The sequence below is a fragment of the Silurus aristotelis genome (genome assembly GCF_946808225.1).
Source record: "Silurus aristotelis genome assembly, chromosome: 6".
NCBI lineage: Eukaryota > Metazoa > Chordata > Actinopteri > Siluriformes > Siluridae > Silurus > Silurus aristotelis.
Genome location: NC_139579.1, coordinates 9,729,640 through 9,756,121, shown reverse-complemented (window position 1 = coordinate 9,756,121; position 26,482 = coordinate 9,729,640). Strand labels below are relative to the sequence as shown.

Genomic DNA, 26,482 nt, shown 5'->3' with positions numbered 1-26,482 from the left:
CACATCCTACACACTTAACATTACAGAAAGACTTGTTCATGCACATTCCTCTCAATAACAACTAAAATGTGGACGTTGATTCCCAAAGTTCATTCCCAAAATTAGTAGATGGTCTGACCACCACTTTAATAGTCCCTTATCAAAACTAGAATATTTGTGCAAACACCTCAGCTTCAGCATGAATCTGCACCAAACACATTTTTTATTATTTATTTTTTATTTTTACCTGGGTTTGGAAGGGCTGTGCCTGGTCTGTCTGCATCTCCAGGAGGAGGTGTCTACTGGAGGGTGGTGAAAAACTTGACACACTCACATTTGGGGATAAATTGCTTCCCTCTTTCAGGTTTTGCATCAGTGTGGAGAACTTAATGGCTCATATAGGAAGGAATGGGAGGAAGACGACAGGTTATCAACAAAATAATCAGGTTTTTTTTGCCACAGTCACGTTCTCATATTTGCTTTCACCTTTTAGCGTTTAGTACACACACACTGCTCTGCATGTCCTTCTCTCACTCTTAAAACCCCCATCTTTCCCCCTTTTATCCTTTCCATTGCTCACTGCAGCAGAGAACACTCGTAAATAAAACTGTACAGAGACGTGAGATCCTTGATTCCTCCGACTCTACCGTTGAGTCACAAACCCGCACTCAACCACTGTTTTCTCTGTAAGCTATAGCATTACAATTTCACCCTCACTGGAACATGAGGCCCAAGCTGATTCAGCGTGACAATGCTAATTTCCACAAAATAAACTCCATGAAGACATGTTGTATTGTTGCTTTCTAACTTAAGATTTTAATAAGACAAATGGGTATATACAGGTGCATCTCAATAAATTAGAACATTAAAATGTTGATTTATTTTAGTAATTCAATACAAAAGTGTAACTCGTATTTTAAATTGATTCATCACGCACAGACTGATATAGTTCAAGTGCTAATTTCTTTTAATTTTGATGATTTTGGCTTATAACTAATAATATCTAAAATTCAGTACCTTTGAAAATTTAAATATTACTTAAAACCAAAAAAAATAATAATATTAAAAAAGATTTTGAACTCACAGATGTTGAATATTTATGAACATGTTTAGAACTCAATACTCGAGGCTCCCTTTGCATGAATTTCTGCAGTGGCATGTGAGGCAATCAGTATGTAATGCTGCTGACGTGTTCTGGAAGCCCAGGTGGCTCTGATAGAGGCCCTCAGCTCTTTTATGTTGTTGGGTCTGGTTGTAAACCAGGTATTAGTACTTTTGGCAGTTGGCAAGTCCAAGTCCTGTTGGAAATTTAAATCAGCATCTCTTTAAAGCTGGTCAGCATAATGTGAATAATTTCACATTTTTTCCTTCCATTCAACTTTCCATTACTGCGCTTGGATACAGCGCTCTGTGAACAGCAATTTCTTTAGGGATGACCTAAAGTTAGTGTCTTACCCTCTATGTGCAGGGTGTCAATGATTGTCTTCTGGACAACTATTAAGTCAGCAGTCGTTACCGTGATTGTGTAGCCTGAACCAGACTGAGATACCATTTAAAGGCTCAGGAAACCTTTGTAGATGTTTTGAATTAATTCGCTGATTAGAGTGTGATGTCGTGAGTCTCCAATATTCAACTTTTTCACAATATTCTAATTTTCTGAGATTCTGAATTTTGAGTTTTTATTAACTGTAAGCCATAATCATCAAAATGAAAAGAAATAAACACTTGAAATATATCAGTCTGTGTGTAATGAATCTTTAAAAATATACTAAATATTTATAAATATTTAAAATAATAAAATATTAAAAATAAGTTTCACTTTTGTATTGAATTACTAAAATAGATCAACTTTTTAATGATATTAAAATTTATTGAGATGCACCTGTAAGCAAAGTTTCTCAGAAATCAAAAGCTGTTTATCATGATTGTGATTCTCATCAACCACTGCACTTCAGCTGATCACACCACTCACATCACATTACTGTATGCACTTAATTCATGTTTTGGTTTAATGAGCTCACTGTAAAAGATTGCTGACTGTGTTAGTGAAACACATTTGTAAATTTGTTAATTGCAATTAAGTGGTTTTTGGTTAACTATTGATGTTGATGTAATTACAATCAAAATCAATAGTTAACCAAAAAACACTTCATTACCATCATTGAATAACCTTGTTTATTGATTTCCATCAGTATTTAAACTTTGATTTTATTGGAACTTTCTAATTAATTTCATAGTATTTATGATAATATGACCATCCAAGAAAACTTATTTTGAAATAATTTTAATTATTATTTTTAATTATTATAAATTTTAAGAAACATTTTATGCTCCAAACCTTTAGAGCTACAGCACTAATTTAGATCACAGACACATCAAGAATTAACACATGAAACTTAACAATGGCGAATATTAACAAACAAACTTTCATGGCACAATGCACGCTGGGTGCTATAGTAGTGCAAAACTCCCAGCATACATTGCACCATAAATAAATTATGGAGCTAAATGGTCATACTATTTGCTTTAATTGCTTTTATTTTGGTATTTTTTGGTTTGTTGTGACTTTTTAGTAGATTTTTTTTTGATGTTCAGAGTTGATCTGGGTTTTTTTTCCCATTTTTGATTGTCACCGATGTTGAGACTCATACACTAATTGTTGATGTCTGTGTTTGAACACTGCCGTAGTTTAAAGCTTTTATTTATGCATGGTGTGTGTAGGGTTATATCACAGTTCATGATCATGGTGGCTTCAAATGAAAGAACAACACAAAATCTCAATTAGAGCTTTTGTACACATATGACAGAAATAAAATATCATTGGTAGGTAGTAAGCTAGTATGTGGGTTTGTTTAATCATTCTTTGCTGAGATAGTGAGAGATTTATTGTTTTCTTTTCATTTGATTTCATCTATGGCTTTGGCTGTAAGTTTCGCTGCTCTTGTGTTTCTTTCCTTCAGTAATTCTGCTTGTTCACAGGTGTTCACTAACACTCAATCCTCATTTAATTGTTTATTAAATTAGATTTAATTGGTCTTTTAAAACTGAGGCTTTGCTGTGGGATTAAAGGGGTTAAATGTGTGAAATTAAAAAAAAAACAACAACACTGAAATGTGTTTTAACAGTAATATACTGTACATTTGATTTACTGAAGCAAACTGTAAAAAATCAACAACATTAGATTTCTGGCAACTCTGCTGCTAGTGGTTTACCATAAAATGAAGAAGAAGAAAAACCAGCAATATATTGTAAAACAGGCAAATTTCCATTGTGTGTTTTGTGGGTTACCCTTGTGCAGGAGAGTAAAGCCTGTGTTTAAGTCAAGGATGGACAGCGACTTATTGATGTTATGCTGCATGTTTATTTAAAGGCAGTAACTCTGTAGTCCATGATGCAGTGAAAACTGATATTTTCAAAGTTTTTTGTTGTACACTTAAGTAAAATATAAAATATGTCAGTACTAATATCCTTACATTACTTTAACATGATAAATATTAGTTTATAAACAAATAGAAGATGGCCAATTTAAGTGCAGTCGGTTTCTGCAAATTAATTTAGTGGTATTTTTACAGTAAAATGGTGTAAAGTAGATAAAGGTAAAGAACAAAACAATTAACAGTAAATAACTGGCATCCGCAGCTGCCAGTATTTTAACGTTAATTTACAGTGCACTTGTATCGATGTATTCTCGTTTTTTGCACTTGCATTTACCACCAAAACCAATCCCTGACATTAATGTCATTCTGATCTGTTCATGCTCTCTCACATCACATAATTTTACTGGCACAATAATAGTAATAGTAGTAATTGTAGTAATTGTTTTAAATCTGATTCCCAACATCCTGTCATTTGCTTCATGTATATACATGCATGTGTGTGTATGTGTTTGTTTGCATGTCTTTTGACATTGACAGGAAAAAACACTCCCTACTCATCTGTTTCATTATCTCACTGACAGAGGACGGTCCCTCTGACACTACGGTAAGGCCATTATACTGTCTCATCTATCTATTCACTTAATGTGATGGAGAAATACAAAAATCATCCAATTGCACATACATCATTCAAGAACTGCGGCACTTAATAAATGTTTAGTATATTTGTAGATTATGGTTTTATATATGAACGTCAACCCTATTATAAATTTCTCTATAGCCATAACTGACTATTAATTTATTGTACACTTTATTGTGTATATTGTGCATATGCAGGTAAAGGGGACCTGATTGGGGCCAACTTGTCTGTGGAAAACTGGGTGATAAAGACAAGTGCAGACGTGAAAGCACTGACATATTGTGATTTGCAGTGCATTAATCTGAGGGGACTGTATGAGGTGCTGGACCTGTACCCTGAGTACTCACACCACTTTGTCCAGGACATCACTCAAGACCTCACCTACAACCTCAGAGAGGGGCAGGAGATCCATGTAAGCCATGCTTTTTTATTTTTATATCCTGGGTTAATATCCATATCCCACCATATTCTGGAGACAATACTGTATGTACTTCTTTATTTTTGTTTTATCTAATTTATCCAATTCTACCTAAAAAAGTTAACAACAAGGATAAATAGGTAGAAAATGAAAAGAAATACCCACAAGTAGTAACAATGTTTGACAGTGTGACAGTAGTAAGACACATGGAGAGGTGGACAGATTACTATACATGCCAAACAAAACTGGAACTGGCATAACATTGAGGTCCTAATTATAAATTCTATTACATGCAGTCTTTAGTCTGGCATAATTTTCAGCTTCGGAGTCAGGCAGCTGAAAGCAGAGGCAGAGGCAGAGAAACTAAATGAAGTGTTTTACAAGGATACAACAAACACACTGGAGTATTTAAACACAAGCTAGTCAAAGGCTAAGATGAAAACAAATTTAAAGAATTAGGACATGAATTAAATAACCAATAAAAGGACAGGAGTGAAGACAGGCCATGAATCAAAGCAAAAACAAACAAGGTGACAAACACTAAAGTGTGCACGTCACACTTCATCATGACTGCATTCTATACGTAGCAGTCAGTTTTGATTAAATATTGTGTGGCTCAATGTTGTGATTGCCCAGATGAATGCTTTGCTGACAAATTGTGTTAACTATTCTATAAAGGAGATGTATGTGAAAAACTGTTTGTAACAATTGCACTACATCATCTTCATGGTTTCTAAATGGTGCCATACATTAAATTGATCATGAGGCTGTCCATAATAAGCCATTCTCAGCAGCAGCAGCAGCAGCAGCAAGTGGTTTCTAGGTGATCTCCAAATAGATTTAATGTAACAGAATGATCAGGCAGCCCAAGAGAGCAGAATGTGTCACTGTCAATGGTATTTCATGAGTAGCTACACAGAGAGAAAAACAAATAAAAAAAGAGAAAAACAGATTATAAATTATTCTTATTGTCATGTTGTTATGCGAGAAACAGAGACGAAAAGCCGAAGTCAAAACAAAGAGAAGTTTATTTAGAAAACACGTATACTCGCAGTAACTGGGAAGTAATCCGGTGGTGCACGGTGGGAGCGTGGTCCACTAGTCCAGAACTGGATGAAAAGCAGTCTGTGTAATATCCTAAGGAGCGCCTCAGAGAAGCGCAACACTGAACACACTCACGGGAGAATCGTGGAACGCACAGCCAAACCATAGGCGGCGCGGGTGAGCAGCATAGAATTCCGCCAGCAACGTCGGGTCCAGCACGTCCTGCCGGGCCATCCAAGACCATTTCTCTTAGCCTTAACCCTCCCAGTCCACCAGGTACTCAAGGCGACCCCCACGCCGTCTGGGTTTCTGGGGGTCTGGATGACGCAACACGGGGGCGGAGCAGAAGCGCTGGCAGAGCTCATTAAAGGCCTCCTGTGCCTCTTGGATCCACTTCAGGGTCCTTGCCTTACCCCTGAGGAGAGAAGTGAAGGGAAAGGTGATCTGGCTGTAGCCCTGGATGAACCGACGATAGAAGTTAGTGAAGCCCAGGAAACGTTGGAGCTCCTTAATCATCTCCGGGACGGGCCAGTTCCTTACCGCCTTAACCTTCCCTTCGTCCATCTGTATCCCCCGTGCGCTGATGACGTAGCCCAGAAACTGGACCTCCTCACGGTGGAACTTGCACTTCGAGAGGTTCAGGTAGAGCTGTTGGGAACGAAGTGCCCCGAGGACCTCACGTAGGTGGCTATGGTGCTCCTCCAGGTTCTTTGAGCAGATCAAGATGTCATCAATGTAAACCATGACGTATTTTTAAAGATAGGGTTGGAGCACTTCGTTCATGAACCCCTGGAACACAGCTGGAGCGATGGATAGGCCGTACGGCATGACCTGATATTCGTAGTGACTGGAGGGCGTGATGAAGGCGGTCTTCCACTTGTCCCCCTTCCTGATGCGTACCAGGTTATAGGCGCTCCGGAGATCGAGTTTAGTGAACACCCGTGTCTCCCTTAGGGCCTCTAGAGCTGCTGGAACAAGCGGGAGAGGGTAGGGGAGAGGAGAGATCTGGGTGTTCAGCTGTCGGTAATCTATGCAGGAAGAAAGACCCCCGTCCTTTTTCCCCCACGAAGAAAAAGCTCGAAGCAGCCGGGGAGGATGAATGGGCGATGAACCCCCGCCAGAGAGCCTGCTGGACATACTCTTCCATCACCCGGTGTTTTGGAGCGGAAAGGTGGTAGACTCTGCCCTTGGGCAGCTTAGCCCCAGGAAGCAGGTCAATGCAGCAGTCCCCAGGCCTGTGAGGGGGGAGACGAGTAGCTGCCTGGGCACAGAACACATCCTTGAAAGCCTGGTACTCCTCAGGGATCTCTGCCTGTGTGGATGTCGTGGCTTCCTCCACCCTGGTGGCGCCTACCATAGCTTTGGGGACCCGTGATGGAAGCTGGGAGAGGCAGTGTTCCTTACAGTGTGTACTCCATCTTAAAACGTCGCAGGGGTCCCAGGAGCATTCTGGGGCATGTTGTTTTAGCCAGGGCCTCCCCAGGATCACGATGACGGTTGAGTCGTCGAGCACCATGAACCGGATGTCCTCACGATGGAACAGCCCCACCTGGAGAGTAACAACCGGCGCACAGTACTTCACCCAGCCCCGACCCAGTGGGCGTCCCTGGATGGTCTGGATGGCTAAGTCATGGGAACCCCTCTCTCGGGGGAGCCGTAGGCGGTCGAAGCAGGCTTGAGAGATGAAGTTCCCTGCCGAGCCAGCCACTAGATGCCGCCAGGGTGCGGAAACGCAGGCTGTAAGTCGTGATGTCATCACTTCCCTGACGCAAGCTGAGCAGCTGGTCGGCCGTGGTTAGGACCCCAGAAGCGGCGCGGAAAACCTAGAGAAAGTTCATTACTGTACCTAAGTAGCTTTTTTGCTTACATGCACTTACAGTATATTACATGTTCTACTCAAATACCTTTTTGTGAAATAAGGTTTTTTTTATTTTTTATTTTATTATTTTTTTTTTATGAGTGGATAAAAACATAACTGGTCATGCACATAGCAAGCCACCAATCAGTGCACGCTCTGTTTTGAACTTCTTTTGATTGATGCTTGGTGGTATCTACTTGCCACGAATATACAGTTCACCGTTAGTTTACCAGCAAGCAGAACATTTTGAGTGGAATAAATGATGGAAGACTCTCCTGATTCTTACTTGCCACAACACCCGTGGCCTTATTAGTGCAATTTATTAAAAGTAGATGAACAGAAGGTTTTAGGCTCAAGATAATTTTAATAGTAATCAAGGTGTTTGACTAATTTAAATGATTCTATTCATATATTGGTGTGCTAAGAGTAACATTAGAGTCTTTTTACATAAACTAAGTTGATTAAATATAAACATTATAGCCATAAACAAATCATAGTACTTTGGATACTTAAGTACATATTAAGGTAAAAAACATTTTACTTTTACTTAAGTGAAAATTTAAAGGGAGCATTTTTATTTTTATTAGAGTAACATTTTAATGAGTGCTCCAACTACTTCAACTCAACCCCATGGTTTGTGTACTTCGTCCACCAATGGTGCAGAGGATATAATAAATAACCTCTGATTTGGTTATTACCAGTGTCACCCAGATGTGAATGGGTTCCTTGTTGAGTCTGTTCAATAAAACAATAACATTTTAATGCATGGTCTCTGTATCACCATATAACTGTCAGTAAAAAAGTAACTGTGGCAACTGGGGTGTGTTCGAGCATCAGCTGTGGACAGAGAAGATTCAAGATTTTTATTTGTCAAACACAGTTAAATGCAATAAGGAAATATTTTCATGTTATACGCCATTTGGTCGACTCTTCCATAACTGTGGGGCTCTGTCCCATGCTGTAGTCTTTACTACTTAAGATACAAACAAATTTGCTTTATTTGCTCTGAGAATGTTGATGGAGAAGTATAGAGAGTGTCAGAAGGAGTTGCATTGTGTGTTTGTGGATTTAGAGAAAGCGTACGACAGGGTGCCGAGAGAGGAGCTGATCCGCTGTGGCGACCCCTAATGGGAGAAGCCGAAAGAAGAAGAAGAAGAAGAAGAAGAAGAAGAAGCCCTATAACATAAAACCTACCAGAATTCCTATTGTCTATTAACTGAAATTTCAGTTTTGTGCTTGTGTATGTATCATAAGTCCAGTGGACACACAGGAATGTATTTCTGTCTACAGTCACTCACATAAACTTACAGGGCTGTGTAGACTGTAATAGCTCTGGGCTTATTTCCTTAACGATGATCCATCTCCTTGCTTATTTGTCTAATTAGGGGAGACTATGGCACCAAAACAGCAGAATGATAGGGGGAATGAGAGAGTGATTATCATCATGATATTGAGACATCTTTTCCACCTCCTTTCTTGTTATGCTTAAAGCCATAATGCTGGATGAAAGTGACAGTGGAAAATCATAGAGTGGTTGTGAAGTGCAGGCTAAATAGGAAGCAAACCAGGGATCATGGTTGAATTCTTTGGGGAAAACTGGCACCCTTTAAGTACAGTGTGAGGGATCTTTAATTATTTAGCTTGGGAAAATTACCAGATTACTTCATGAAAATATTTTACAGTGTAATTAGTCAAGTACAGAAAGGGGTGGATTGTGCAATCATTCATCCTTATTTCTCAAACATAGACTAAACCTTCGCACTTACACTGAAAAACTGCCATTCTGATTTCATTTTCACCTTGCTCATGAATAAAATGTAATATACAATAAATATTTCTAAGAACTTTACGTGATATACATTCACAGTCCACTTTATAGGAATACTTCATTACTGTACTTAAGAGTATTTTTCTGACAACTTTTTACTTTCACTCATTACATTTTTACACAAATATCTGTACTACTTCTTACATTATCAAATCATCCTCGTTACTTTTAGTATTATTTCTTCTCATTGAGTGCTGTTTTCAGCCTATCATCCTAACATTGCGTGGCTTTTCACCATATCACTGGTGTATTATTTCCTGGCTATCAGACGTAGACGTAGGCAAGTGGAGCTAACAATGATTAAGGCAACAAGAGGAATGGTTAATGTGAATTCAGAGGGAGTCACCGATGTGAAAATAATTAAAAACAAAGACATTCCTCAACACCCATGGCCATATATAAGGGAGATGTTCGAAATTATCGGTGTAAAAAAGTGCTGGCTTTTAAGAATTCGCCGTCAAATTTAAGAAATGACATACAGGTAATCTAATGTTTTATTGTTATATCTTTTTCATGAGCCATTTTAATGTTTAATGTTTTTTCCCTATAATTTTGTTTGTCTTTTATATAAGGGATGCTGCCACATGTTGCTATTTTTTAAAATAAGGATGCTCTTGATGTTTTTAATTTCTGTAGTATGTAGCTGTCATTTAAAATCTGAGGTTTAGTCGAATAGTTTCTATATGTTGTAGAACTGCTATACAGGTGAAGTATAAATTAAAAACTTCCTGTTTGAACTTGGACAGGAAAACTCACCTTAAATTTGTCATTCGTAAAACATCATAATAACTTTGTTGTTGCTGAGTTGTTTTCAAGGACAACTGGAAAAACCCTACTGTCAGGGATTCACCCTGCCACGCCCCCCTCTGTAGCTGTCAGGGATTCACCCTGCCACGCCCCCCTCGATAGCAGTCACGCTGCTTCCCAAGATTACCGACAGCTGTGGCTCATGAAAGATCAGACTACATAAACTCACGTTCTTGAGTCACAGGCTGTCGGTCGTTGTATTGTCATGCAGGTAAATCGCGTGGCTGCTCAAACGCCGGGATTCACCGCTGGCTATTTCTCCGAACTCCATTTCCTTATTGGAGTACTCATTGCCGAAAGCTTTACTTGCATTGGGATTAGGCGTTGGACATTCGCGCTCATAGTGGATACTTCGTTACGAGCGGGTGTCTGTGTTTGCTTTTGTTTTCATCTGTTTATGATTGTTTTGTTTTTTGCACCTCAATAAAGAACATGATTGGACTTTATCTGCTTCCGCGTCTGCAGCCTGACAGAACGACCGACCTAAACCGAACGCGGATTTGACACATCGCGTTTCCGACCGTGACGGATCGGCAGCTGAACCCGGCTTCGGATTTCCTCCGGAAGCTCAGTGCCGCTCCTCGCGGATCAGATCCACAGAAGCCGGATCATGAGAGCGCGGCTGCGCCACGCCCCTCAGAGAGCGCGAGGGGATTACCGGCTCGTTACTCGGGGAAAAAGGACGAATTGGGCGGATTTCTGCAAGGCATCGGCGAGTATGTGGCTGTTAACATTTCCCGGTTTCCTTCCGAACGAGCCAAGATTGCCCTCTGTATTTCCCTCCTGTCTGGTGAAGTTCTTGCCAAAGCCAGCTCACTATGGAGCGCCAAAGGGGGCAAATTCGGCTCACTCGCCGAATTCAGCGGGCTGCTTCTGGGGAAGTTGGGGATAGAGGTGGTGGATCTCCACTACAGTCCCCTTGAGGAGGAAGGTGCTCCATTCCAAGGTTCTCAAGAGCACGCGGCTCCGTGCCGGATCTCCCATGAGCCTGCAGCTCAGCCCCAATGTTTTGATGAGAGGGCTGCTTCATCTCAGGGTCTCTACCAGCGTGCTGCTGTGTTCCGAGCACACCATGCCGTCACAGAGCTTCTACAGGCGTGCCGCTCTGTTCCGAGGTTCCCGTGGGCGTGCCACGCCGCCACAGTGTCTTCACGAGAGCGCCGCGCCGCCACAGAGTCTTCACGAGAGCGCCGTGCCGCCACAGAGTCTTCACGAGAGCGCCGCGCCGCCACAGAGTCTTCACGAGAGCGCCGCGCCGCCACAGAGTCTTCACGAGAGCGCTGCGCCGCCACAGAGTCTTCACGAGAGCGCCACGCCGACACCTCCGGTCACAGAAGGCGAAGTGACTCCTCCGAGTCCCTCTCCAGACGACGCCACATCCCAGAGCCCCTTCCAAGGCGACATCTCGCCCACGGAAAGCTCGGCTCCGCCCCAGGTCCCTCAAGAGAGCTCCGCCCAGCTCCAGGTCCTTCCGGAGAGCTCCGCCCAGCTCCAGGTCCTTCCGGAGAGCTCCGCCCAGCTCCAGGTCCTTCCAGAGAGCTCCGCCCAGCTCCAGGTCCTTCCAGAGAGCTCCGCCCAGCTCCAGGTCCCTCAAGAGAGCTCCGCCCAGCTCCAGGTCCCTCAAGAGAGCTCCGCCTAGCTCCAGGTCCCTCAAGAGAGCTCCGCCCAGCTCCTGGCTCCTCAAGAGTGCTCCGCCCAGCTCCAGGCTCCTCAAGAGTGCTCCGCCCAGCTCCAGGCTCCTCAAGAGTGCTCCGCCTCGCTCCTGGCTCCTCAAGAGGGCACGACTCTGCTCCAGGCTCCTCCCGAGAGCTCGTCTCCGCTTCCGAGCGACCCCACGAGCTCGTCTCCGCTTCAGTGTCCCGAAGAGAGCTCCACTGATGTCGTGGACCTCCAGGCAAGCCCTTCTCCGCTCGTGGATCTCCAGGCAGGCTTCACCCCATTTCCAGGCTGCCCAGTAGGCTCCGATCTGCTCCTAAGGGTCCCAAGGAGCGCCCCTACGCCCAGGGGTTTCCCTGTGCACTCACCCCGGCTCCAGGACTGCGAAAGGGAAGTCGAACCGCTGCCCCCGGGTTCCACCGAAGGCGACGGCTCACCCCACAGTCCCGCAGAAGGCGACGGCTCGTCTCCAGCGCCCGCAGAAGGCGACGTCTCGCCCCCGGGCTCCACAGAAGACGACGTCTCGCCCCCGGGCTCCACAGAAGCCGTCGTCTCGCCCCCAGGCTCCACAGAAGGCGACGTCTCGCCCCCGGGTCCTCTTCAGGGCGAAGGAATGCCCCCGAGTCCTCTTCAGGGCAAAGGAATGCCCCCGAGTCCTCTTCAGGGCGAAGGATCGCATCCAGGCTCCACGCAGGGCGAAGGATCGCATCCAGGCTCCACGCAGGGCGAAGGATCGCATCCAGGCTCCACGCAGGGCGAAGGATCGCATCCAAGCTCCACAGAGGGCGACGTCTCGCCCCCAAGTCCTTCTCAGGGCGACGGATCGCCCCCAGGTTCTCTTCAGGGCGACGGATCGCCTCCAGGATCCCCGCATGGCGACGTCGGTCCTCCAGGTCCCTCTGACGGCGACGTCGGTCCTCCAGGTCCCTCAGAGGGTGGTACGACGTTCCTGGTCTCCGCCCGGGACGTCCTCCACTCCCCGGTCATTGTCATGGTTGGCGTCCAGTTCCGGTTCCCCGCCATGGAGGTCGCTCCGGCTCTAATCCCCGCCAAGGGCTTTACTCAGCCTCCCGTCAGCACCGAGGGCGTGGCTCCGTTCCGGATCCTCCTGCAAGGTGTTGTTCCATTCCGGCTCTCCGCAGAGGATGCTCACCAGGCCTCCGTTGCTCCCAGGCGTCTAAGAAGGCCTTTCTCGGAGTGCCCTGGCCCGCCTGGCATAGGTGGGTTTTGGGGCGTCAGGTGTCGCCCCTGGAGGGGGAGGTACTGTCAGGGATTCACCCTGCCACGCCCCCCTCTGTAGCTGTCAGGGATTCACCCCCCCACGCCCCCCTCGATAGCAGTCACGCTGCTTCCCAAGATTACCGACAGCTGTGGCTCATGAAAGATCAGACTACATAAACTCACGTTCTTGAGTCACAGGCTGTCGGTCGTTGTATTGTCATGCAGGTAAATCGCGTGGCTGCTCAAACGCCGGGATTCACCGCTGGCTATTTCTCCGAACTCCATTTCCTAATTGGAGTACTCATTGCCGATAGCTTTACTTGCATTGGGATAAGCGCGTTGGACATTCGCGCTCATAGTGGATACTTCGTTACGAGCGGGTGTCTGTGTTTGCTTTTGTTTTCATCTGTTTATGATTGTTTTGTTTTTTGCACCTCAATAAAGAACATGATTGGACTTTATCTGCTTCCGCGTCTGCAGCCTGACACCTACAATCTGGGATATGGCCTAGTGATGGCAAATAAATATATATTATATAGAGTGAGGAAAATAAGTATTTGAACACCCTGCTATTTTGCAAGTTCTCCCAATTAGAAATCATGGAGGGGTCTGAAATTGTCATCGTAGATGCGAGAGACATAATTTAAAAAAAAAACTCCAGAAATCACAATGTATGATTTTTTTAACTATTTATTTGTATGATACAGCTGCAAATAAGTATTTGAACACCTGAGAAAGTCAATGTTAATATTTGGTACAGTAGCCTTTGTTTGCAATTACAGAGGTCAAACGTTTCCTGTAGATTTTCACCAGGTTTGCACACACTGCAGGAGGGATTTTGGCCCACTCCTTCACACAGATCTTCTCTAGATCAGTCAGGTTTCTGGCCTGTCGCTGAGAAACACGAAGTTTGAGCTCCCTCCAAAGATTCTCTATTGGGTTTAGGTCTGGAGACTGGCTAGGCCACGCCAGAACCTTGATATGCTTCTTACAGAGCCACTCGTTGGTTATCCTGGCTGTGTGCTTCTGGTCATTGTCATGTTGGAAGACCCAGCCTCGACCCATCTTCAATGCTCTAACTGAGGGAAGAAGGTTGTTAACCAAAATCTCGCAATACATGGCCCCGGTCATCCTCTCCTTAATACAGTGCAGTCGCCCTGTCCCATGTGCAGAAAAACACCCCCAAAGCATGATGCTACCACCCCCATGCTTCACAGTAGGGATGGTGTTCTTGGGATGGTACTCTTCATTCTTCTTCCTCCAAACACGCTTAGTGTAATTATGACCCAAAAGTTCTATTTTGGTCTCACGTGACCACATGACTTTCTTCCATGACTCCTCTGGATCATCCAAATGGTCATTTGCAAACTTAGACGTGCCTGGACATGTGCTGGTTTAAGCAGGGGAACCTTCCGTGCCATGCATGATGTCAAACCATGACGTCTTAGTGTATTACCAACAGTAACCTTGGAAACGGTGGTCCCATCTCTTTTCAGGTCATTGACCAGCTCCTCCCGTGTAGTTCTGGGCTGATTTCTCACCTTCCTTAGGATCATTGAGACCCCACGAGGTGAGATCTTGCATGGAGCCCCAGTCCGAGGCCGATTCACAATCATGTTTAGCTTCTTCCATTTTCTAATGATTGCTCCAACAGTGGACCTTTTTTCACCAAGCTGCTTGGCAATTTCCCCGTAGCCCTTTCCAGCCTTGTGGAGGTGTACAATTTTGTCTCTAGTGTCTTTGGACAGCTCTTTGGTCTTGGCCATGTTAGTAGTTGGATTCTTACTGATTGTATGGGGTGGACAGGTGTCTTTATGCCGCTAACGACCTCAAACAGGTGCATCTAATTTAGGATAATAAATGTAGTGGAGGTGGACATTTTAAAGGCAGACTAACAGGTCTTTGAGGGTCAGAATTCTAGCTGATAGACAGGTGTTCAAATACTTATTTGCAGCTGTATCATACAAAAAAATTGTTTAAAAATCATATTTTGTGATTTCTGGATTTTTTTTTTTTTAGATTATGTCTCTCACAGTGGACATGCACCTACGATGACAATTTCATACCCCTCCATGATTTCTAAGTGGGAGAACTTAAAAATAGCAGGGTGTTCAAATACTTATTTTCCTCACTGTATATATATATATATATATATATATATATATATATATATATATATATATATATATATATATATACACACACAAAAGTATTGGGACACCTGCCCTTTCCTGCTCTATGTGTTTTTTTACCAAACTGTTACCACTAATTTTGAAGCACTCAAGATGTACAAGACGTCTTTAGATGCGCTATAATACAATTTTGCATTCACTTGAACTTGGAAACCCAAACCTGTTTTAGCATGGCAATGCCCCTCTGCACAAAGTGAGCTCCTTGAAGATCTGGTTTACATGCTTTAGAGAGGAAGATCTTAAGTGGCTGCTATAGAGCTCTGATCTCATCCCTACTGAACACCTTTGGGCTGAATTGGAATGCTGACTAGAAATATAGTGTGTGTGTATATATATATATACACACACACTCACCGGCCACCTTATTAGGTACAGCTTACTAGTACTGGGTTGGACCCCATTTTGCCATTCCTCAGAGATTTTAGTCCATATTGACATGATAGCATCACGCAGTTGCTGCAGATTTGTCGGCTGCACATCCATGATGCGAATCTCCCGTTCCACCACATCCCAAAGGTGCTCTATTGGATTGAGATCTGGTGACTGTGGAGGCCACTTGAGTACAGTTAACTCATTGTCATGATCAAGAAACCAGTCTGGGATGATTCGCGCTTTAAGTAGCCATCAGAAGATGGGTACACTGTGGTCCTAAAGGGATGGGCATGGTTAGCAACAATACTCAGGTAGGCTGTGGCGTTGACACGATGCTCAATTGGTACGAATGGACCCAAAGTGTGCCAAGAAAATATCCCCCACACCATTACACCACCACCACCAGCCTGAACCGTTGATACAAGGCAGGATGGATCCATGCTTTCATGTTGTTGACGCCAAATTCTGACTCTACTATCCGAATGTTGCAGCAGAAATCGAGACTCATCAGACCTGTCAACGTTTTTTCCAATCTTCTATTGTCCAATTTTGGTGAGCCTGTGCGAATTGTAGCCTCAGTTTCCTGTTCTTAGCTGTCAGGAGTGGCACCCAGTGTGGTCTTCTGCTGCTGTAGCCCATCCGCCTCAAGGTTTGACGTGTTGTGCGTTCAGAGATGCTCTTCTGCATACCTCGGTTGTAACGAGTGGTTATTTGAGTTACCGTTGCCTTTCTATCAGCTCAAACCAGTCTGGCCATTCTCCTCTGACCTCTGGTATCAACAAGGCATTTGCGCCCACAGAACTGCCACTCACTGGATATTTTCTCTTTTTCGGACCATTCTCTGTAAACCAGAGATAAGATCAGCAGTTTCTGAAATACTCAACCAGCCCGTCTGGAACTAACAACCATGCCACGTTCAAAGTCACTTAAATCACCTTTCTTCCCCATTCTGACGCTTGGTTTGAACTGCAGCAGATCGTCTTGATCATGTCTACATGCCTAAATGCATTGAGTTGCTGCCATGTGATTGGCTAATATGAAATTTGCGTTAACGAGCAGTTGGACAGGTGTACCTAATAAAGTTTTTTTTTTTTTTATGTCATTTTAGTCTTTTATCTGCTTGTATTCTATATGGTGGTTGTTCAGCCTGGATACATTTAGTTTTTGTATTAATACATTGAAATAATGCGAGGTTCAGTTACCAGCAGGACTAAAACAGGTAGTAGTAACATCTACTTTTTACTTAAGTAAAAGTCAGAGCCCAAACTTCTTTACTTTAACTTGAGTAAAAAAGTGTAGTCAGTACTTACATTTTTACTGGAGTCTTTTAAAACATGAGTATCTGTACTGCTACTTAAGTAAACGATGTGTATACTTTTGCCACCTCTGCCAATGACCAAGCCACAGTTGAAGTCACAGAGACAGCAATTGTTTTCATTCTAATGTACGATGTGAACATTTACTTAAGAACCTGAACTGTATCTGCATGCTTTGTTGCACGCTTGACTGATTAGATAACTGTACAGGTATACAGATGATGGAGTACCCTCTAAAAAGTAATCTTTTGGCTCAACATAAAAATCATTGCAACTGTTTCCATTAATCTTTTTGAGTTCTGCCAATTAATGATGAAATTGTTTGTAACCAGCAAACTATATTTAGTTAAGGGTTTTAGATTTTCTTTTACCATCACGACTATTTTTAAGTGTGGCCTACTTAATATTAGACAACATAAAGAAATGTTTTTAATTTGATTATTCATAAAATTAAGTTGTCCCAAATATCTTATTATTATTATTTAAAGACATATTTTGTTATGTGCTTAATTACAATAACTTTTAACATTTGTTAAGTTGACACCATTTTTTATGTTTATTTTTTGTTCAAATTAGATGTTTTTATTAACTTTATATTGTTTTTTACATTATTAAATAAATAAATAAGTAATTCAAGCAACACAAATAAGTTTTTTTAATAAACAGCAGCTTTACAATACTCAACATGTAAATCTTGATAGAAAACAACAAATAAAATCATGACACACAGTGAAAAAAAGTAAAATAGCGACGGTAAAATCATTTAAATTATAAAACATAAAATTACTGTTTATTTAAAAGTTACTTACTGTTAATGTAATTACAAGTAAACTTTATACTTTTTGCAATATTAAGTTTACTTGTAATTATATTTTACAGTACGTTCACAGTAATTAACTGTTAAATAAACAGTAAATCTTTAGTGTCTGCTGTTAAACAGAATCACTGAAGGAAAGAACAAGAAACAAAACTACATGCAGTTACAGCCATAGATGAAATCAACTGAATTTAAAAAAGGAGGATTAAACAACTCCATACATGCCGCAATGCATGGTGGGTGCCAGAATAGTTGAAAACTCCCAACATGCATTGCAGCACTAATATAAAAATACAAAATACAAAAAATATAAAAAAATAATAATACAAAACTATAAAAAATATCTTTTTTTATGTTATTTGATTTGTCTAGTAACTTTTTCATAGACTGTAATGGTGATCAGAATTGAATTTACCTGAACTATTTTGCTTTGGTTTTTTTTTTTTTGTTTTTTTTCTCCACAAAACTAACTTCAAAAGGTTAAGGTTCAAGAGCAACACTTAAGCAAACACTGATTCTCCATTGTGGTGACTTCAAATGAAAGTACACCTAAACACCTAAAATCTGAATTTGAGCTTGTAATAAGTGAAGCTGGTAATGCTGTTTTGAAGGTTGTTCAATCATCCTCTGCTGTAATCTTGAGATATTCAATGTGTTTTGTTTTTAGTTAATTTCATCTTTGGCTTTGGCTGTAAGTTGTGTTTCTCTGCTCTTGATTCTCTTTCAATCAATGATTTTGCTTGTTCACAGTTGGTTATCAAAGTTAAATCCTCATTTAATTAGTCACTTCATGATCTTATTAACTTCATCACTACTTCAATGTTACGTCAACACTCTGTTGTGTGGACACACATAATTGTTTTGTTTTTTTTAAACTGAGGATTTTGTTGTGGTATTAAAGGGTTTAAATGTGTGAAATGAAAATACCCACTATGAAATCTATTTTAACAGAGATATACTGTAAGTTTAATTTATGGACACAAACTGTAAAAGGACCAGTAGATTGCTGGCAACCCTGCTGCCAGTAGTTTACCATAAAATCAAGGAAAAAAAACAGCAAAATACTGTAAAACCTAACAGTCAAATTCCTGTTGTGTGTTTTGTGGGTAACCATTGTGTAGGAGATTAGAGCCTGTGTCAAGGACGGACAGAGAAATGTTAATGTTACACTGTACTGTATGTTGGGTTATATAAAGGCAGTAACGGTGTGGGATTGATGCAGTGAATCTCCTCAGTAATTTCTATTGCACATGAATGTGTGCTGCTATTATTTACAAGAGATTTGATTTGAATTAATACTTTCAAAGATTTTCCATAATTCTAAAAGATTTTTGTCAAGGACTTAAATAAAATACCTTCTGAGCACTAATGTGCTCCTATTATTTTAATAATATAATTAGTTTATGAAAAAATAGCTATTTAAAGCTGACAGTATCTGACCGTAAATTAACAGGACAATTTTTTACAATGTAAAGTACCAGTTTAACCGTATTTTTAAAGGTAAAAGGTCTCCTGCAAGGTGTTGTTCCATTCCGGCTCTCCGCAGAGGATGCTCACCAGGCCTCCGTTGCTCCCAGGCGTCTAAGAAGGCCTTTCTCGGAGTGCCCTGGCCCGCCTGGCATAGGTGGGTTTTGGGGCGTCAGGTGTCGCCCCTGGAGGGGGAGGTACTGTCAGGGATTCACCCTGCCACGCCCCCCTCTGTAGCTGTCAGGGATTCACCCCCCCACGCCCCCCTCGATAGCAGTCACGCTGCTTCCCAAGATTACCGACAGCTGTGGCTCATGAAAGATCAGACTACATAAACTCACGTTCTTGAGTCACAGGCTGTCGGTCGTTGTATTGTCATGCAGGTAAATCGCGTGGCTGCTCAAACGCCGGGATTCACCGCTGGCTATTTCTCCGAACTCCATTTCCTAATTGGAGTACTCATTGCCGATAGCTTTACTTGCATTGGGATAAGCGCGTTGGACATTCGCGCTCATAGTGGATACTTCGTTACGAGCGGGTGTCTGTGTTTGCTTTTGTTTTCATCTGTTTATGATTGTTTTGTTTTTTGCACCTCAATAAAGAACATGATTGGACTTTATCTGCTTCCGCGTCTGCAGCCTGACACCTACAATCTGGGATATGGCCTAGTGATGGCAAATAAATATATATTATATAGAGTGAGGAAAATAAGTATTTGAACACCCTGCTATTTTGCAAGTTCTCCCAATTAGAAATCATGGAGGGGTCTGAAATTGTCATCGTAGATGCGAGAGACATAATTAAAAAAAAAAACTCCAGAAATCACAATGTATGATTTTTTTAACTATTTATTTGTATGATACAGCTGCAAATAAGTATTTGAACACCTGAGAAAGTCAATGTTAATATTTGGTACAGTAGCCTTTGTTTGCAATTACAGAGGTCAAACGTTTCCTGTAGATTTTCACCAGGTTTGCACACACTGCAGGAGGGATTTTGGCCCACTCCTTCACACAGATCTTCTCTAGATCAGTCAGGTTTCTGGCCTGTCGCTGAGAAACACGAAGTTTGAGCTCCCTCCAAAGATTCTCTATTGGGTTTAGGTCTGGAGACTGGCTAGGCCACGCCAGAACCTTGATATGCTTCTTACAGAGCCACTCGTTGGTTATCCTGGCTGTGTGCTTCTGGTCATTGTCATGTTGGAAGACCCAGCCTCGACCCATCTTCAATGCTCTAACTGAGGGAAGAAGGTTGTTAACCAAAATCTCGCAATACATGGCCCCGGTCATCCTCTCCTTAATACAGTGCAGTCGCCCTGTCCCATGTGCAGAAAAACACCCCCAAAGCATGATGCTACCACCCCCATGCTTCACAGTAGGGATGGTGTTCTTGGGATGGTACTCTTCATTCTTCTTCCTCCAAACACGCTTAGTGTAATTATGACCCAAAAGTTCTATTTTGGTCTCACGTGACCACATGACTTTCTTCCATGACTCCTCTGGATCATCCAAATGGTCATTTGCAAACTTAGACGTGCCTGGACATGTGCTGGTTTAAGCAGGGGAACCTTCCGTGCCATGCATGATGTCAAACCATGACGTCTTAGTGTATTACCAACAGTAACCTTGGAAACGGTGGTCCCATCTCTTTTCAGGTCATTGACCAGCTCCTCCCGTGTAGTTCTGGGCTGATTTCTCACCTTCCTTAGGATCATTGAGACCCCACGAGGTGAGATCTTGCATGGAGCCCCAGTCCGAGGCCGATTCACAATCATGTTTAGCTTCTTCCATTTTCTAATGATTGCTCCAACAGTGGACCTTTTTTCACCAAGCTGCTTGGCAATTTCCCCGTAGCCCTTTCCAGCCTTGTGGAGGTGTACAATTTTGTCTCTAGTGTCTTTGGACAGCTCTTTGGTCTTGGCCATGTTAGTAGTTGGATTCTTACTGATTGTATGGGGTGGACAGGTGTCTTTATGCCGCTAACGACCTCAAACAGGTGCATCTAATTTAGGATAATAAATGTAGTGGAGGTGGACATTTTAAAGGCAGACTAACAGGTCTTTGAGGGTCAGAATTCTAGCTGATAGACAGGTGTTCAAATACTTATTTGCAGCTGTATCATACAAAAAAATTGTTTAAAAATCATATTTTGTGATTTCTGGATTTTTTTTTTTTTAGATTATGTCTCTCACAGTGGACATGCACCTACGATGACAATTTCATACCCCTCCATGATTTCTAAGTGGGAGAACTTAAAAATAGCAGGGTGTTCAAATACTTATTTTCCTCACTGTATATATATATATATATATATATATATATATATATATATATATATATATATATATATACACACACAAAAGTATTGGGACACCTGCCCTTTCCTGCTCTATGTGTTTTTTTACCAAACTGTTACCACTAATTTTGAAGCACTCAAGATGTACAAGACGTCTTTAGATGCGCTATAATACAATTTTGCATTCACTTGAACTTGGAAACCCAAACCTGTTTTAGCATGGCAATGCCCCTCTGCACAAAGTGAGCTCCTTGAAGATCTGGTTTACATGCTTTAGAGAGGAAGATCTTAAGTGGCTGCTATAGAGCTCTGATCTCATCCCTACTGAACACCTTTGGGCTGAATTGGAATGCTGACTAGAAATATAGTGTGTGTGTATATATATATATATACACACACACTCACCGGCCACCTTATTAGGTACAGCTTACTAGTACTGGGTTGGACCCCATTTTGCCATTCCTCAGAGATTTTAGTCCATATTGACATGATAGCATCACGCAGTTGCTGCAGATTTGTCGGCTGCACATCCATGATGCGAATCTCCCGTTCCACCACATCCCAAAGGTGCTCTATTGGATTGAGATCTGGTGACTGTGGAGGCCACTTGAGTACAGTTAACTCATTGTCATGATCAAGAAACCAGTCTGGGATGATTCGCGCTTTAAGTAGCCATCAGAAGATGGGTACACTGTGGTCCTAAAGGGATGGGCATGGTTAGCAACAATACTCAGGTAGGCTGTGGCGTTGACACGATGCTCAATTGGTACGAATGGACCCAAAGTGTGCCAAGAAAATATCCCCCACACCATTACACCACCACCACCAGCCTGAACCGTTGATACAAGGCAGGATGGATCCATGCTTTCATGTTGTTGACGCCAAATTCTGACTCTACTATCCGAATGTTGCAGCAGAAATCGAGACTCATCAGACCTGTCAACGTTTTTTCCAATCTTCTATTGTCCAATTTTGGTGAGCCTGTGCGAATTGTAGCCTCAGTTTCCTGTTCTTAGCTGTCAGGAGTGGCACCCAGTGTGGTCTTCTGCTGCTGTAGCCCATCCGCCTCAAGGTTTGACGTGTTGTGCGTTCAGAGATGCTCTTCTGCATACCTCGGTTGTAACGAGTGGTTATTTGAGTTACCGTTGCCTTTCTATCAGCTCAAACCAGTCTGGCCATTCTCCTCTGACCTCTGGTATCAACAAGGCATTTGCGCCCACAGAACTGCCACTCACTGGATATTTTCTCTTTTTCGGACCATTCTCTGTAAACCAGAGATAAGATCAGCAGTTTCTGAAATACTCAACCAGCCCGTCTGGAACTAACAACCATGCCACGTTCAAAGTCACTTAAATCACCTTTCTTCCCCATTCTGACGCTTGGTTTGAACTGCAGCAGATCGTCTTGATCATGTCTACATGCCTAAATGCATTGAGTTGCTGCCATGTGATTGGCTAATATGAAATTTGCGTTAACGAGCAGTTGGACAGGTGTACCTAATAAAGTTTTTTTTTTTTTTATGTCATTTTAGTCTTTTATCTGCTTGTATTCTATATGGTGGTTGTTCAGCCTGGATACATTTAGTTTTTGTATTAATACATTGAAATAATGCGAGGTTCAGTTACCAGCAGGACTAAAACAGGTAGTAGTAACATCTACTTTTTACTTAAGTAAAAGTCAGAGCCCAAACTTCTTTACTTTAACTTGAGTAAAAAAGTGTAGTCAGTACTTACATTTTTACTGGAGTCTTTTAAAACATGAGTATCTGTACTGCTACTTAAGTAAACGATGTGTATACTTTTGCCACCTCTGCCAATGACCAAGCCACAGTTGAAGTCACAGAGACAGCAATTGTTTTCATTCTAATGTACGATGTGAACATTTACTTAAGAACCTGAACTGTATCTGCATGCTTTGTTGCACGCTTGACTGATTAGATAACTGTACAGGTATACAGATGATGGAGTACCCTCTAAAAAGTAATCTTTTGGCTCAACATAAAAATCATTGCAACTGTTTCCATTAATCTTTTTGAGTTCTGCCAATTAATGATGAAATTGTTTGTAACCAGCAAACTATATTTAGTTAAGGGTTTTAGATTTTCTTTTACCATCACGACTATTTTTAAGTGTGGCCTACTTAATATTAGACAACATAAAGAAATGTTTTTAATTTGATTATTCATAAAATTAAGTTGTCCCAAATATCTTATTATTATTATTTAAAGACATATTTTGTTATGTGCTTAATTACAATAACTTTTAACATTTGTTAAGTTGACACCATTTTTTATGTTTATTTTTTGTTCAAATTAGATGTTTTTATTAACTTTATATTGTTTTTTACATTATTAAATAAATAAATAAGTAATTCAAGCAACACAAATAAGTTTTTTTAATAAACAGCAGCTTTACAATACTCAACATGTAAATCTTGATAGAAAACAACAAATAAAATCATGACACACAGTGAAAAAAAGTAAAATAGCGACGGTAAAATCATTTAAATTATAAAACATAAAATTACTGTTTATTTAAAAGTTACTTACTGTTAATGTAATTACAAGTAAACTTTATACTTTTTGCAATATTAAGTTTACTTGTAATTATATTTTACAGTACGTTCACAGTAATTAACTGTTAAATAAACAGTAAATCTTTAGTGTCTGCTGTTAAACAGAATCACTGAAGGAAAGAACAAGAAACAAAACTACATGCAGTTACAGCCATAGATGAAATCAACTGAATTTAAAAAAGGAGGATTAAACAACTCCATACATGCCGCAATGCATGGTGGGTGCCAGAATAGTTGAAAACTCCCAACATGCATTGCAGCACTAATATAAAAATACAAAATACAAAAAATATAAAAAAATAATAATACAAAACTATAAAAAATATCTTTTTTTATGTTATTTGATTTGTCTAGTAACTTTTTCATAGACTGTAATGGTGATCAGAATTGAATTTACCTGAACTATTTTGCTTTGGTTTTTTTTTTTTTGTTTTTTTTCTCCACAAAACTAACTTCAAAAGGTTAAGGTTCAAGAGCAACACTTAAGCAAACACTGATTCTCCATTGTGGTGACTTCAAATGAAAGTACACCTAAACACCTAAAATCTGAATTTGAGCTTGTAATAAGTGAAGCTGGTAATGCTGTTTTGAAGGTTGTTCAATCATCCTCTGCTGTAATCTTGAGATATTCAATGTGTTTTGTTTTTAGTTAATTTCATCTTTGGCTTTGGCTGTAAGTTGTGTTTCTCTGCTCTTGATTCTCTTTCAATCAATGATTTTGCTTGTTCACAGTTGGTTATCAAAGTTAAATCCTCATTTAATTAGTCACTTCATGATCTTATTAACTTCATCACTACTTCAATGTTACGTCAACACTCTGTTGTGTGGACACACATAATTGTTTTGTTTTTTTTAAACTGAGGATTTTGTTGTGGTATTAAAGGGTTTAAATGTGTGAAATGAAAATACCCACTATGAAATCTATTTTAACAGAGATATACTGTAAGTTTAATTTATGGACACAAACTGTAAAAGGACCAGTAGATTGCTGGCAACCCTGCTGCCAGTAGTTTACCATAAAATCAAGGAAAAAAAACAGCAAAATACTGTAAAACCTAACAGTCAAATTCCTGTTGTGTGTTTTGTGGGTAACCATTGTGTAGGAGATTAGAGCCTGTGTCAAGGACGGACAGAGAAATGTTAATGTTACACTGTACTGTATGTTGGGTTATATAAAGGCAGTAACGGTGTGGGATTGATGCAGTGAATCTCCTCAGTAATTTCTATTGCACATGAATGTGTGCTGCTATTATTTACAAGAGATTTGATTTGAATTAATACTTTCAAAGATTTTCCATAATTCTAAAAGATTTTTGTCAAGGACTTAAATAAAATACCTTCTGAGCACTAATGTGCTCCTATTATTTTAATAATATAATTAGTTTATGAAAAAATAGCTATTTAAAGCTGACAGTATCTGACCGTAAATTAACAGGACAATTTTTTACAATGTAAAGTACCAGTTTAACCGTATTTTTAAAGGTAGATTTCTGGCAACCACAGCTGACAGTTTTTATCGAAGATTTTACAGAATTTATTTTTTAACGTGCACATGTTTCAGACATACTACCTTGGTGTTTCCTTAGTCTAAACATTTAACACTTAAAACAACAGTGCCAATAAAATTGTTATGTTACACTGTCTAAAAAACAGTTAAGATTTCCAATCAGTGAACTTCCTGAGATTTTCATCCTATCAATTTCAAACAGCCTTCCCGTGGGCTCACCACCTGCAGGAGGGACCGTAAGGGACGGTGCTGTGAGGATTGGGCAGCAGTCGAAGGTGGGGGCCTGCGTAGACTGCTGCCCCCGCGACCCGAATTACGGATAAGCGGGAGAAAATGAATGAATGAATGAATGAATGAATTTCAAACAACAGCATCTGAAAGACCTTGAATGTATATTTGAGTTGTTTAGCTTATATCTTGCTCGTCTGCAGAGCACAGCATCTTGAGACATCTGTTCCCTTCATGATTGTAGCCCATTCAACTACGATAGCTGCAGGTCTGGGATTGTGGTCACTGACCAGGGCAATTTGCATCATTGTTTATGCAGGCTTGTAAAGCAAATAATAATACAGGTTAGCTATATTTTTAGCTATATTGTTTAATTATATAGCTGGATTGACTTGAATTAATACTTGAATTAGTTTACGACTAAACTATGATAACAGAAAGAAAGTAAAATTACCAGTTTTTCATTTACCACAATTTTCACAACTCAATAATAGGGTTATCTGGAAAAGTACACTGCTTATTGTAAACATTGATGCCATTATGAAGATTTAAAAACCATGAAATATTAATGAACAGAAGGCATTCATTAAGCAAAATATTTCATTTTAAAAGCCAAGGCAACATTTTTTGTTGGATTAATGCAATATCTAAACAAATTAATTTAGGACCTCCTGTCACCTGCTGACTTTTGTGTGTCTATGCAAAAGTAATTTTATTGTTTTTCAGATTTGATACTGAAAGAGACTGTAATATCTTGTTAACATTCATACCTCAAAAAGAATTTCCTTGATCTGACTGATTCTGGCTTCTGCAGCTTCTCCATTTGTTGTTAATATGTCTATCTAGTAGATTCAAGGTTTACTGTGGTTATTCTCTTATTCTCTTTTTC

The 26,482-nt window shown here is 40.8% G+C and overlaps 1 protein-coding gene across 1 annotated transcript in view; it reads left to right on the top strand.

Annotated features, from left to right (window-relative positions):
* The window catches only part of kcnh8 (potassium voltage-gated channel, subfamily H (eag-related), member 8), a 75,473-nt gene that overhangs the window by 40,172 nt on the left and 8,819 nt on the right, over window positions 1–26,482 (top strand). Inside the window, exon 13 of the mRNA XM_083543415.1 lies at window positions 4,191–4,405. Coding sequence (XP_083399541.1) covers window positions 4,191–4,405 — 215 coding nt within the window. The remainder of the gene's footprint in view (window positions 1–4,190; window positions 4,406–26,482) is intronic.